Consider the following 15,569-nt stretch of genomic DNA (forward strand, 5'->3'; position numbering starts at 1 on the left):
AGCTAACTCATTTAAAGTTGTGGTCCCCATACAGTGAACTGACTTCAAGCAGATGAAAATTATTAGTAAAAAAAAAATGGGGTAGGGGAAGGGGGGATAACGAAGTCCAATCTAACCCACCTTGACATAAAAGTACCCCGAAATTAGAGCATTTAACTGGTATTCCAATTTAGGGGACCATTGCAAGAATCAAATCCAAGGACCAGGTTCCAAAACAACATATGATGAAAATCTTAACTTTCATAAATCAGGTCAGTGAATTAAGCTCAATAAATTCGGCTCATAGTAGTCCTTACTTCTAATTAGAGACAACCCCATTCCACTGAAACTACTTTATACATCCTTACAACTCAGTAATAAAGTCCATAACGAGCTAAAATTGAAAAGATCTGAGCTAGCCATTGCATCATCATCACCGAGCAGATCAGCTGATGCCCTCCTCACTCTCGTACTTACTCCTTGGTTGATGGTATCGTATATTCCTTCAGTTACCATGTCGAAGCCACGCTCGAACATGAAGGCCCCAAACACGGTTGCTAACACAAATGAAGAGGTCCGCCTGAATACATTGTAGTAAAGTTTTCCAACCAGCCCGGCCATTTTCGCTTTCGTCCCGCTTGTAGCCTGCCGACTCGACTAGCAAATGAGATGGAGGTGAACCGACCAAGAGTCGAAACTGTTTTGAATCGTATGAATCGTCGGCTTCTTTAACTATGAAGCTTCTTGGATAAAGTTAAGTAGATTTTTAGAGGCCCATAGCAACAGAGTAAATACACTGGGACAGGGTATTTTGCTTTACTATGAAAATGATATTTTGTATCGTGTAGTTTTCTCATATGTAAATGAACTCTTGTTTTTAGGCTCATATAATACAGTATATATATTGATGCTACTGTAGGTGTGTTGCAGTCGCTATTTTAGTAGCAATGAACTGACCTTTGATAGAGTTTTCCCATAGGAAATATGGGGCAATGACATGAATAGACAAAAAAAATGCCCATTATCTTAGTCTGATTGTATATTAGGTAGATTCGACTATATCAACTATTCTGCAGTTCCTATAGAATATTCATAAGCTTATTAGATTGTGAGGATTCTTTATTTTCTACCATCATGTATCTTTTTAGAAGCCGTCATTAGTATTGCAATGTTGATGTGCTTAGTGGAAATATATTACCATCAATGGGAGAGGAGTAAGACATTATCTCTTTCATCTGCAACTAAATGTAACCAGAAGAGGTCAGGTTTAATAAAGGGGCTGTAGTTTCGATGCATTACTCATGACTGCAGGAGACTTTACGTGAGCGAGTGAAGCGATTTCTTCGTCTATTCTAGGCGCTACCTAGATTACGCGGGAAACGACAGTCAGGTATCTAAGATAAAAAAGTTTTCTTTAAGTATTAGTCATGTCTGTCCCCTTAGTTCTTTTTTCTTTGACACGCAAAGACGAAATTGCTTTTGGACGTTTGATGGTTTTCTTGTTTGTCCACTGAATTATGGTGTTAACAAATCGCTTTAAGATGCGTTTTCACTTTGTGTTCCCTACCCGAAATCTTATTCGTAGTGTGGAATCAAATTTTGTGTATGAAAATGTTCAGTCCTGTGTAGATCATAGTACTAAACAGAGATCTCGTATCATTCATAAATATCCATAGCAAATACAGTCCAAACCAAAACAAATTTGTACGTATACTGTCTGTCTTGCAAGGCTTACAATGGAAAAGGTGGGCAAATTCTGTTCCTTATTTAAATACAACCCTACAGTACACATTTCACTTTCTGTGCAGTGCTCAAAGGCTCATACGAAGCCTCGAAACTACAGCTGCCGAAAATATGAACTGAGAACTTTTGCGATTGTATTCAATATATTTTTACGGAAAACTTATTAGATTAGATATCATTTTCTTGAAAGCATTCACTTTCTTAAAAGTTTTAATTTACAAAAGTACTTCTTATGGACTTATGATTTCAATTTTGTTTCAAAGAATCGATAAAATCTGAAAGATGCCAACCGCAGAAAACAAACATTTGGATTAGGATTTCATGTTCAGCTACTTTTTGAATCTCAAGATTATCAAATATTTAGTATTGCTCTGAAACATGTATACCTACAATTATACAGTATTTATAGTTGTATATATAAGGGCAATGACCAATGGGTTTATCCCATTGGTGGATAGGTGACGTCATGGTGAGTCTTGACCAATGAAAACTATGAATTTCTGTGTTTTGGATGTATACCTTATTGAGTTGCTCTGTCAAATGATTACTATTATAATACATTTATTGAATGATCTCTTCACAACTGTAATATCATTAGATTTATTTAGTCTCTAATCATATACATATAGATAATATAAGAGGAATGTATCTTGTTATGCATTGCCCGAATTTGTGAAAATAAACAATAAATTATACGAGAGTTGGCACCTTCTCACGTGGGATCTTGTCTGGGATCCTTGACACTGAACGTCATTCGAGATGTGTGAATTATTCTTTTAAAAGACCAATGTAATTAGTGCAGGTATGTGTACAACACGAGTTATTGAATGTGCACGCTGGAAAATTTTAGACCGTGCTTAGAATCAGTTACTAAAGGCGAGGGTGGAGTAAGAGAGATGGGCTCCAACTAGGAGTGGCCAGTGTGCAAGTGGTTTTCGGTCGTGCTTGAAAGATTTTGAGGCTGATATTTATTTACCACAGCGGCTGCATAAATGAAGGTAAGCACCATTTTGTGAACACATGGTTTGTCCTTGGAGGAGCTCTGTAGCAAGAGAGATAGGTGCTACCAAGATCACATCCCCGGCTGCACAGCCTCCACACAGCTGACAGGTGTTTGATGAGCTAATGATAAAGGTGTGTGTATTGATGATAGATGCCGAGATGGTTTGAATCAGTCGCTCACTTTGAAGTATTGGGCTGAATTATTTGAGCAGTGTGCAAAAAAAATGGTCTTAGTTTAGCTTATATGAGAGTTTTAAGGGAGAATGACCTTAAGGTAATACAAGGACACAGTCAATGAGGGATGACTTTAGGAAGTGACCGACTTCCTTACCTCAGGTTTACACATGTGACTCATATTACAGAGGGGAACATTCCTTTGCCATCTGGATTCACAGTCCATGAGTAGTGGACTTTAAAGTGACAAGTGACTGTGGAGGGACTGGGTGATTATCTGATGACGTTGATTATGGAAAGGGTTTTGAACCCTGGAAATTTTGGGATTAATTTTGTAGATGAAACACTTTTAGAAATCATGAATACCAGTAAGAATCACTAACATCCCCTAGCATCCATGGTTTACTCTATTTTTCATTATTGTAATCAAAATATACCAATATTGTCTGCTCTTTCCCTGATGAATATGGTGGTAATAATGTGTGCAAGACCTGGTTGTTTACATTTGAATGCATTTCAACAATTATAGTGCACAGATTCACAGCAGTATAAGATTGAAAAACAATCCTTTATATTCATTAGCATTGGATGTTGAATGGCAGGCAACCACCGACCATGGAAGTGCTACCATCTGGGTATCAGGATGTTTAGTGATGGCAGTTCAGTGCACCAGCACTACTTTGGCTCTCAAATTCCTTTCCCTGGTCCAGGTTGCTGTCTTTTCTGTCTTTTTCACATACATGTGAGTTGATGGTATTCATTGCACCAACCAATTTTTTTATTTTCACACACCACACTCCCCAGCATGTAATTTTCTTGATTCTTATTACTAACTTTTTTTCAGCCTTTTATGATACATATTAGCCAAGCCTGATGACAAAATCCCATCTGATAAAGAAAGTTCAAGATATAGAACTCTTGTCATACTATTCAAATAGATGATTACATTGATGTTAGTATGATTCTTTAAATCTCAGCTAGGTTCTGTAGATTTTTGTTACTTGTTATTTGTTATTACAGATTAAGACATAATGCCCCAAATCATGACCTGCCACTCTTATTCTACTTATTATACTACCACACTACCAGTACCAAACAACATCACTTAGTATTTAAAGCTATTAACAATGTAGAGCTGATTTTAACCATTACTTCCAAAAAGTATTTGTATGTAATAGCAGTGCAGATCTTGACCTTTACTTCTACAACTAGATTTAAACATGAGGTTATAGGAATTGCATGCTGAAAAATAACAAAGATTGGATAAATGTTGGCTGCTAGGGGAAGTTACATGGGTGTTTATTTGTAGAAGTGTTTCACTTACATGTACACCACATTTTCCCTGGTACACATATGACAGGATAATAAGTGAAATAATGCATAGGCAAAAGAAAAACATTCATTTGTAATGGAAAAAAATATTCAAATATAATACATATTAAAGTTTGGATGCAAAATTGTGTTAAACGTAACAAACTGAAAACATTTCAGAATTCATTTATAACAAAGTATAGAGAAAGTATGAAATGTAGGAAAATGAAAGGTTGCTGGTGCTAGACTTTGATTTATAGATCTTAGACAATAATGTAGCCAAAGTGTTTGGCTATCTTTCGACAGTCTAATAATGTAAACTGACTCTCATTATTTTCTTTCTCCCTGAAGAAAATGTTCGTTTTTTTTCCACAGCTCTTATTTCTACATGGTGCTGTTAACTTATTATAAGTGGGAAATAGGGTGACACAAGGAAAGTGTATGATAACCAGATTTCTTTTGAATTGTCTGTTGAAAACACATCAAAAAGTTAGTTTTCAATATAAACATATTTATTTTTGTTACCTTGTGGAGGAAGCACATGCCAGTAACTCTGATATCTACAAAATTATTAGAATTCAAGGTAAATTTCAGTCTTTAAAGGAAGTTGGGTTTTCAATAGACCTTGGTTAATTAGATTTCTGTTTTTCTCTGTTATACATTATATACCTTGTTTTTTTGTGTTTTCTGAGTCCACTCCATTTTCTATAAGCTTTTAGAGGAAGGGGGAAACTTATTTTAGAGATAACTTTGCTGGTCTGGTGCAGTGAATTAATTGTTTCAGATTTCATCAATATTCTTACTGATATTGCTGTGATCGTAAACTGAAGAGATGTAGCTAGGATGCCATTTGTTTACCAAATGGTATCCTTGCTATGTCTCTTCGTTATATCGACACTGTTATATTTCTTACTTGTATCTCCCCTAATGGTGTGATCATTACATGACAATGCACTTAGGAATTTATTCCTTTATTAGGAAAGGAATTTAGTCATGTGCTCAGTTGTGACCTCTTCTAGTATGTGCATTGCACATGACAGCTAGAGACAGAGTGTGAACGAATGTGGCCTTTTTTGTCTGTTTTCATGGTGCTACCTCACTGTGGGGGTGGCGATGCTGTTTCCTGTGGGATGTAGCACCGGGAATGGATGGGGTAAGCAAGTATGAATATGTACATGTGTATGTATGTATATGTCTGTGTATATGTATGTATATGTTGATATGTATGTATAAGTGCATGTATGGGTATATATATATATATATATATATATATATATATATATATATCTTTTCTTTCTTTCATCTATCCGCCAATTCCCGCGTTAGCGAGGATAGGCCATTCTTTGTCTGTTTCCTGGTGCTACCTCGCTGACATGGGAAATGGCGATCAAGTATAATGAATTATATATATATATATATATATATATATATATATATATATATATATATATATATATATATAGATTTATGAATATATTTGTTCATTTTTAATTGGAGTAGGCTATGCTTTTTGGAAATGTCTGAGCTTTGCTTGTATACTAGCTGCTGTTTGCCACCTCCCTGGTCAAGATCCATTTAAAACCTTTTGCCCATTAGGTAGGAAACTACTATTTTTTATGGACAGTCTGCTTATATTCTCTAAGGATTGTTTTTTATTTTTTGTAGACAGGGTCAGTTGTGCAGTTTAACGGTTAAAGTTTAATTTTATGTTAGTAGAAACTGTCAAGCTGTTGATTGTACATAGTTGCATCGTACACTACTGTGAGTTGAATTGGCAGTTAAAATAGAGTTTGAGTGTCAGATGAACTTAATATGATAAGTGGATACTTCTTAAGTGGTAAATGTGAAACTGTGCATTATTGCCTCTTTCACAAATGTTTGTGTTGAGGTGTGTTGAGGAAGTATATAGTCTCAGTTTCAGTTTAGTTTTGTTAGGATTATATACACTGATATTTCATGAATGTTTATTTATTTACATAGTTTATTAATACCCATTAGGTTTGATTTTATTCACATGTTTATTATAATTTCCCATATGCTTTCAGTTTTAGTAAGGATAATAGGTGGACAGATTATTTCTTTTTATTTTACAATTTTTGCTTTGTTCTGCTATATAGGCTTTATTAGAATACCTGGAATTTCCCCTACGTACCTTAATGTTTGCCCTATTGTTCTTTGCAGGCATCACCAAAATGCCTAGTGCTCACCTCACGTTACGTGAGGAGGATGTTGTGCGACTTACACTAGAGTTCCTCCATAACCGGTACTTGCACATCTCACAATTGAATGTAGAGCGGGAGACAGGCATCATCAATGGCAATCACTCTGATGATGCTCTCTTTCTACGACAGCTCATTCTTGATGGCCAGTGGGATGATGTCCTTGAATTTGTACAGCCTCTGGAGGTAAGACACACATTATATCATATACTTGTAATTTTTGGATGTTTGTTTAACTATATGTAATTGATGTCTTTATTATTATTATTTTTGTCATTTTGTTAACTTCAAGTATTGTAAAGTACATGAATTCTTTAAGCCATATCACATTATAATGTGTAACCACGTATTTTTTTTCTCACTCACATTTTGTCATCTTTTGTTTGGTAAAGAAATCCTTAACCCATCCCATGCTCATTCAGGTACGATTTGTCAGAGTTACCTTGTGCTTATATTGGCTATAGATCCAATTGATGAAGGCAAAATACTATCATATCCAATATTTTTGATATGTGGAAAACACAGAATATGTAAGTGAAAAGCAATACATACTATCAGTTTGTGAGGGCAAGCTGGAAAAGTATTTTGGCTGTGGTGGTGATGGGCAGGGCAAGATGCGGAGATACATGTGGTGACCCGGTGACTGCTGCAAATATGTATTTTCACATACTGTACACATATTTTTCATGATTTCTGAGGCATAGATATATATGGTTGATGTTAGTCACGTTCTGTCAAGACCCATTACCCAGATATCACAGGTAAAAGTGAGGCATGATTACCAAATTAATATACTAACTTACTTCATGCCTAAGGAGTTCCTTCTATCTTTATGAAACTCCTATAGCACTCTGTATTACTGTATTATTTTTATTATACTTCAGTTATTGATATTGATAACTTATATATGTTGCTGATTTTGTACTTCGATATTGTTTTTTTCATAACTGATACTATTCTATTGTTTGCTAATATTTACACTTCATTTCTGAAAAGTTAGATGAGTACAGCTCTTCAGGTAATTCAGTGTTGCACATTATTGTTCTGATTCTGTCTTATCTTATGGGTGGGGTGAGGGAGTATATTGACTTCCTTTGCACATCTTTAAGGTTAAGGGGAAGATGACCTTAGTAGCATTGTCATATGCTTTACCTTTCCTGGTTTGTTTTACAATTGCTTATTCATTCATAATTTATGTCTGGTTTTTGTGTAAATTCCACCTATGTAAATATGTAAATACTACATATTTGTATTCTGCATTTCATGAAAAATGATTAAGAAGGGCAGGAAGAGGGGCTGGAAATCCTCCCCTCTTGTATTTACATTTGAAAAGTATGAATTGATAAAAGAACCACTTGTGGATTTTGCCTAATTTGTTCTTAAGGCTACCTTGCTAAGACAGGAAAAGCAAGAAGAAAAAATTAACTTTCCTCTCTGTAAGTAGAAAATTTAAGTGTCTGTATTGTTGCAAAAGAAACTAGTTGTAGTAAATTAATGTACAGAGATATAAAATATATAAAAGAATTTCTTGATATAAAGAAAAGTCATCATATTTGTAAAGAACAGTGTTTTGGTTTACAGTAAATGTGTACATTTTTAAATTCGATTTCGTCTGGGACGTGGTCTTTTGCTTTTGTGCAGTTTATTCAGATTATTGTGCCTTTTAAGCATGTTGAAATTGAAGGATAGATATATATTGATATAGTGAGCATAAACTATATATAGACTTACCTTTTCAGGCGATAGATGCATTCGACACAAAGAAATTTCACTTCATTGTATTAAAGTATAAGTACTATGAACTGTTGTGCATCAAAGCAGAAGCACCAGCCAATCCAAGCAAGGAAGGTGCTGTTGATGAACTAGTCAAGGTATGTTAATACAGTAAACTAATATGTTTCAAACCTTCTAAAGCTACTGTACCAACCACTTTGTGGTTTATTGAAGAATTATGTTCATTCATATGTCTTAGATAATTTTGAAGACCTTTCAAGATTAAAGTGCAGATCAGATGGAAGACACTTTTGCATTATGTTGGAAAACTGTTTAAATACTTTTTATTGAAAGCGTAAGTGATATTAAGAGGAATGAATGATTTCTAAGGTTGTATCAAAGCATGGCAGAAACTAGTTTGATTCTGTGTCAGATATTTGTGATGAATGGTTATTATTGTTATTATGTAACCCCAAGGACCCCTTTTTCAGGGGTTTCTGCTGCTTTATTTTTACTGTTAGAATTTAGTTCTCTATCGGTGAATGTTTTCATTTTGTATCCTTTAAACAGGTTTTGAATGAGTTGGAGAAATATGCCCCAAGTAAAGATGCTTACTCCCAGCTCTGTCTCTATTTAACACTTCCTCGACTTCATGAACATGCAGACTTACGGGACTGGAACCCTAGCAGTGCTCGGGTACAGTGCTGGACGCAGGTGAGTTGTTGAGGTAGCTGAGAGTTAATGGTTTGATTGTGTATGTCTTGAAAATGAGTATTTATTAAACTGGCCATAGTTTTAGCACGAGAGAGGAAAAAGTATGCTACATTCTCAGTTACCTTTTTTATGCTCTTAATTTCTGATGGCACGGTGTATTGTAATAATCCTTAAGACTTTATGAGTTTCAGTGCTGTAACTCTTAGAAATTTGTTATTAGACATATAGCTCTTGAAGAACTTTCTCTGTCTAGATCATCTGTCTGTTTTAAAACCTTAGAGATTGTGATCAAGTCAAACCCCACTTTTCTGTCTTCCAAGATGGGCAGATATGTGTTTGTATGTGTGTGTGTGTGTGTGTGTGGATATAATTCTTTAAGAAACATATAGTTTTACATAACTTGCTTTAATATTTGTAATTTTTCTGTCCTGATATGCTTTCTCCTATTTTGTTGTGCTAGCCTTTTGAATTTGCTCACCAATGATGAAGACGTTTAAGTTTTTTGCTAAATATTTTGAAAGTTGCTGTTAATCTTTAAAGATAACTTAAGAATTTTAAGTTCAAGAGCAAAGTTACGTGTTCATATGAATGATTTTTGTATCTTCATTTAATGCAGGCTAGGTATATCCCTCCCTTGAGTATGATGTTGCTTAAGAAATTATTTCCTTCTGTCAGGTGTTTCCTCTGGTGGAGAAGTTTTTGCCTGCAGAGCATCGTGGAGGGCTTGCTGGGCCATTGGAGGGTGTTGGTATGGCCAAAAATGATCGTCTTGTTCAGTTAATCATCAAAGGCCTCTTATATGAGTCTTGTGTTGATTTTTGCCAGAGTCAAGCCACAGGTGAGGGCAGTGGTTCTGGTTCGCTCAAATTTCCATCACTTCTTGCTGCTACAACATTTAGTGATTCTGATCTCTCGTTGCTCTCGTGGCTACAGAGTATTCCTCCAGAGACATTTGCTTGTCCGTTTGAACAGAAAACTCTTAATGTTGATGTTGAACGTCTAGAAAAACCTACTCTTGAGGCTTCATGGACAGAACATCTTCTGGTTACTCCCTTTAAGCCTAGAACGTTTCCACACTCTGCCATGCCATACAATCGTCCTAGAGCTACAGATATAATGTCACGGTCACTAAATCCTAATCTTGATGGACTCCCATTTGGTCTAGGTTCTAATAGAAATTCAATGGCACTCTCAACTGGTGATATCAACATGATGTCAAAGAGTATTGCAAGCTTTCATCTCACTGGAAAGAAGACTATGAACACTTCGGTTGATAGACTATTTGATACTGATAATGTGTTTACTAGTAGTTCTTATGGTGATCTTCCCACCATAATTGAGAAAGTTGGCCAACCTAAACCTCCACCAAGAAGAGCTCGGTCACGTAGCCCAGACAAACGACAATCAACAGACTCTCTTAATAAACCAGCCCTGTCTGACAAAATAGAAAAAGAAATTCGGGAAGAGAAGCCGGGGTCTCCTCCAGCTTTACCTCCAAAGTCTTCTCCCACACCACCTCAGCTTCCCCCTTCGAATCATGCAGCACCAAACATGCCCCCTCCATACCAACATCAACAGCTTGCTCAGCACCACCCTCACCCAAAACAAAATGTTCCCCTTCCTCCAGTTCCTGATAGCAAGTCTCCCCTGTCACATCCACAACAAAATCAGCACCCACAGCACCCACCACCTCCCCAGTTTGACAGTAACTGTAATAGCAATAATGATCGGGAGACAGGGGAGCTGTTTAGCATATATCAACGAAGACAACAGATGATGGGCCAGCAGCAGCAGCAGCAGCAGCAAATGTATGATCACTTTGGGAACAACAACCAGATGATGATGAACATTGGTGCTATGCATCAAGCTAACATGAACATGCACAGGTGAGGCATATGTCTTATTTCTTCATTAGGGTAGATGGTAGGATTTAGGAGCAGAGTTAGTTGAATTTATGTGAGACTTTCTCTTCCTGAACATGACTAGGAACTGAGGATTCTTTGGCTCAGATCTCTTGTACAGTTTTCATTTGGGACCATGCAATACAGAACAAGTAAAAACATTTGAGTACAACCAGTGATTGTAGGTGAACAGGTTTGATAAAGGTAACTCAACCGTATTGCCGGAGCTCATTAGTAGATAGTAATATCCTAGCTCAGATTCTCTTTGGATTGTTCCAGTTCATATGTCCGCAGTCTTATTCACACTTAGGATACTTCTCTAGTTTAAAACTCTTTAGGGAAGCACCTGCTTTATAACCACTTGCAGTTCACTAAGAACATAGAATAAGTACAGATATAGCTGAGCATAAGATTCATACTGCCCTCCTGCCCACTCTTTGGTTATGTTCAGCATGAGCAAAGTGCTCTGGTCCTGCTTAGCATAGAGGGCTTGTGGTAAGGATGATACTGTTGTCTCTTGGTAGGTTGGTTGGTGTAAAGCCTGTCAGTCTTTAACCATTGCTGTGCATTTCTTGTTTAGTTGTAGGGTCCACTGTACTCTTGTATTTTGGACTTTTGCATTGTATGGTCCATTATGAAGCCAGGACATGAGTTTCGACTGGAAGTATGCTCAGCTTCCCCAGTCTAGGTCCAGGGTCAGGTTTTGTAATCACTGAAATTGTACATTCTGTATGATTCATTTGATGAGAACACTGTACACCATTTAAGCAACTGAACTTTCCCCAGGAAAGTCCTCATTTGTTTGACAATTTTGCTCTGAAGAGAGGGGGGTGTATACAATGTTTTATTGATTCTGAAGTAATTTTTATTTAGATTTACTTGATTAATTTTTGGAAGCCAAGTTTGTATGCAGATGGTTAAGCCCCTTTTTTTGGTTAAGAGACAGTTGTCTGGATTTGCAGTAAAATTGTTGGCAATGCTCTCTGATTTGTTTGTTTATGACTAAATTCTTATCATGGTGTGGAATATCTGAATGATGAATAGAAATTGATGTGTTACCCATCTTAAAACACACTACACAGGCATGCTTACAGCTTATCAAAGTGTCAGTCATTGCAGATCATAAGATATAAGAAATTAAACTCCCTTAAAGTGACTGATTACTAAATGCTCAGCAACCAAACTGAGTTATTATCCACAAGTCTATTAACTCACTTCCTTGCAGTACCAGTAGTTATCCCCATCCTTGAGCAGTAACATGCTTCGTAAGATGAAGTTCAGCTGCTGGCACACTAAAGATTGGCTTAGACAGTTTAGTTACACTAGCTTGTTTAAGACTTTCAAAACTGTTGAGGGTTTTATGATCTGACTTTCATCAAACAGATTCTTTTGTTAGAGTTGTGATTTTTAGTGTCATTTATTTGTATTCACATTTTGGGAAGGTTATATATAAATGTGACAGCTTAATTGTTCCAGTCAAGTTCATTACTGAGGACTGGATAAAATGTTTTAGGGTCCCAATTGTTTATATTTCCACATCCAGATATATTACTTGTTGAAAAAGGTGCTCTCATGGACTGGAAGACAGTGGATTTCAATCTTTTTGTGCAGCTTCCACTTTTTCCTTTAGCAATGACTTCTTGGTTAGAGAATTAGGGAAGTACCAGTGCTATTCATGGGTTGTATTTCTGGAACAATACATGTACATCTACAGCAAATCCACATACTCTATAGCAAAGCTAATGATACATGAAAAAATAAGGATGCATCCCTAATATCTCCCATGTTCTCTATTTCTTCTGTACCTCCAAGTAGAAAATGTACTTACTAAATTTGCAGAGACAGTTTACTTTTGGGCTTTGCACAAATCATACTTGAACTAAAATCCTGAATTGTTGTTTTTTCAGTAATTACCCTTATCGGGTGCAGAAAAGAGAAATGAAAGAACTATTGTTTCTTACAGAATGTTTACATCATTATTGATGAAATTCCTTCAGAGTGCATTATACTTTCCCCACTGTCTCTGGTTTGTTTATTTTAGACATCGAACAAAAGACCTGGCTTAAATGTTCTCATCAGCAGCATATGCTTCCATGCAAGAGGATGATATATAACTACTGGTTTGTATAGACACTGAGTTTGCAGATTTGTGAATGTAGTCCAACTTTACTCACGATTGTTGAGTGGTAACAGTTGTTTGAGGAGGTAACTATATTCATGGGAATTGTTGCTGCTTTGATACTAAATTTCTTTCTTTCTTGAAATACAGAAAAAAGTGTCACATCTAAGAAGTGATTTCTGTGTATTGGCTATAACAGGATCACCTTTATTTCCCATTAGTGAACAAATCTTCGGTGAATTGTACACTGATCGTGAAAAATTATTTGAAACGATAATATCCTGACATATCCTGACTGCATGTTGATTTACCAAAAGTAAGCCATCATTGGTGTACAGTAGTTATTCATCAAACAAATAAATAAGGCTGTTATCTTCAAAGGACAAAAGTGAATGAGAAGAATAAAATTTCTTTTCATTACTTCATTCTCTTTAGGATTTTTATAAGAATATAACTAGGAATGGTGATAGTGACCTGCCAAAAATTTTACAGTAGGAAGCTAGGTAAAAAATTCTCGGAAAGTGTAGCAGAATGAAGAGTGGAAATATGAAAGAAACATCTATATTTTTTTTAAGTATACCTTTTATGTAACATGATTTGTAAAATTCGAAGTGGAATTTGGAAATGTTTGTGTTAGGAAATATATGTGTTACAATTTACTAGATTCAAGGATGAGAATTATTAAAATTTTTCAAATTGATTCTTTGGATTTATGGAGAGTTTGTGTGAAGAGCCAGATGTAAAGTATGTGACAGGTTTACCAAAAAACTTATTTATCAAGAATATGGTTAATTCAGCATTCGTTTTCCTCTTGTCAAATAGTTACCAGTGTTTCTGCCAACCATATATAACAGACTTGGTGTCTTCTCTGTTTTTAAGGCACCAAGTTCATGAATTTGCTGCCCTGAACCCCCTTTTTAAACATTTTCACTATTTTCATTCATTTGCATCCAGATTCCTTAGATTTTTAGAACATCATCCATTTTTACATCCAGTATTTGTTAATGAATACAAAAATATAAATACTGCCTCTTATGCTTTTTGATTTCGGTAAAATGCGTATGCTGTAATACCATTTTTAAGGCATGAAGCAGATCAAAGATCCTTATTTTCATATAGCACCTTGCTTTGTGGAAATCCAAGATGAAGCACCTAACAGTATATATATGGCATACTAAGCAAAATCTTCACACCACACATCTCTCTCATGTTGCTTATATATACTTCTGTCCTTCCAAATATTTGAAGAACTAAGTTATCCTTTATGCCATTTGTGGCTGTCTTAGAGTGACCTCTCTCTAATGTCTTTATGATTATTTTTTGATCTTGATTTTTGATATAACTTTTTATTTCAGTTACAATGTTTGGAACAATTTCCATCCATTCTTGCTGGGTGTTCAAATCCTCTCAATCTTTTTGATTTATTTGATATAGCACTTGAAGTATCTTTGTTCACATCAATAGAGATATGGTATAAAGACTGCCATGTGTTTCCATTTTAATTCTTCTTTTGGTAGAATGGGACAGTTTTTTTACCTTTATTTTATCCTTTTAGAATATTAAGTCTTAGAGTAACTGATAATTGTGAAAAAAATTACATGGATAATCCTTATCTTAATAATTACACTATGTAAAAAGATTCTGTAAGTTAGCTAGAGAATTGAAATAGCCATGCTCCCTTAGGGATAAAACTTCAGCATTTTTTTTATATCTAATTGCTTGACCCATCGTAATGGAGTAATAGAGCAAATGAACAGTTGTCTTGTTTACATTAATTAATTAGCTAACTTGTATAATGTACCAAAATCAGAGCTTACATAAGCATGATTGCTGTAAGATATTATGGTTTACTCACCATTTGCCTTTTTAGGTAGGATCATCTTTTGTGACTTAGTGTTAGCCACTGTCATGTTGTTCTCAGGTCATGAATACAGGACTGTTAACAAGCCAGCCCAATAACCTTAGCTCATACCTTTACTTTTATTCAGAGATGTCTTCCATATCATGTCCTAAGTGTACAACTTTTCTCCTCTGCTTTTACACTGATAAGGACTGTTTTTCCTTTGCTTCTACACTGATAGCTAGACTTTTCTGCTTCTTATTTCTGTATTTTTGGGCTTGTTTTGTGTTTGAAAGGAAACAGTGGGTATGTATTTTCCTTCTGTTGAAATTTTCTGTTTGTGTGGATTCACATTAAATACTATGGGGACACTTTTCTTTTCATATCATTCTGTTTTGTTATAATGTATTTTTTGCTTTTTGTTTTACTGTGTTTTTACCCATGAGTTGTATTTGGGTGTATTTTATTTCCTAACATTTTAAGCTTGATTGTGAGGCTACAGTCTATGGATGCAACTAACACTATTTTTTGGTATGTCACTTAGTTACTGTGACATAAATATCTCATTTGGTCCAGCACTTTGTTTTGTTTTGTTTTGTATTTTTTGTTAAGTTAGGGCTTTATACCTTAGCATTCACTGAATGTAGGTAGAATGATATGCAAGTTTTTTTGCATCACATGATAAACTTAGGATTGAATGTTTGTGTAAAGATTAAAGGAATGAAAGTAATCAAAGCAGATCTTAGTGAGAATCTTGTTTTCTGAGTGAAGTATAGTTGAATCAAGAAAAGTAATATAACCTGGGCTAGTTTTGGTAACATAGAAATCTTATTTCATAACTTATTGTTGGGAAG

The 15,569-nt window shown here is 35.4% G+C and overlaps 1 protein-coding gene across 12 annotated transcripts in view; it reads left to right on the top strand.

Annotated features, from left to right (window-relative positions):
• The window catches only part of LOC139751258 (WD repeat-containing protein 47), a 184,781-nt gene that overhangs the window by 39,585 nt on the left and 129,627 nt on the right, over nucleotides 1-15,569 (top strand). For 8 of the 12 annotated variants that reach the window (XM_071666536.1, XM_071666538.1, XM_071666533.1 and 5 more), the window contains 4 exons: nucleotides 6,391-6,614; nucleotides 8,168-8,299; nucleotides 8,712-8,855; nucleotides 9,531-10,741. In XM_071666536.1, the coding sequence (XP_071522637.1) occupies nucleotides 6,402-6,614; nucleotides 8,168-8,299; nucleotides 8,712-8,855; nucleotides 9,531-10,741 (1,700 nt within the window). In that variant the 5' untranslated portion in view covers nucleotides 6,391-6,401. The other 4 variants (XM_071666531.1, XM_071666542.1, XM_071666543.1 and 1 more) reach the window with 2 other exon arrangements.

The sequence above is a fragment of the Panulirus ornatus genome, chromosome 11 (genome assembly GCF_036320965.1).
Source record: "Panulirus ornatus isolate Po-2019 chromosome 11, ASM3632096v1, whole genome shotgun sequence".
Lineage (NCBI taxonomy): Eukaryota > Metazoa > Arthropoda > Malacostraca > Decapoda > Palinuridae > Panulirus > Panulirus ornatus.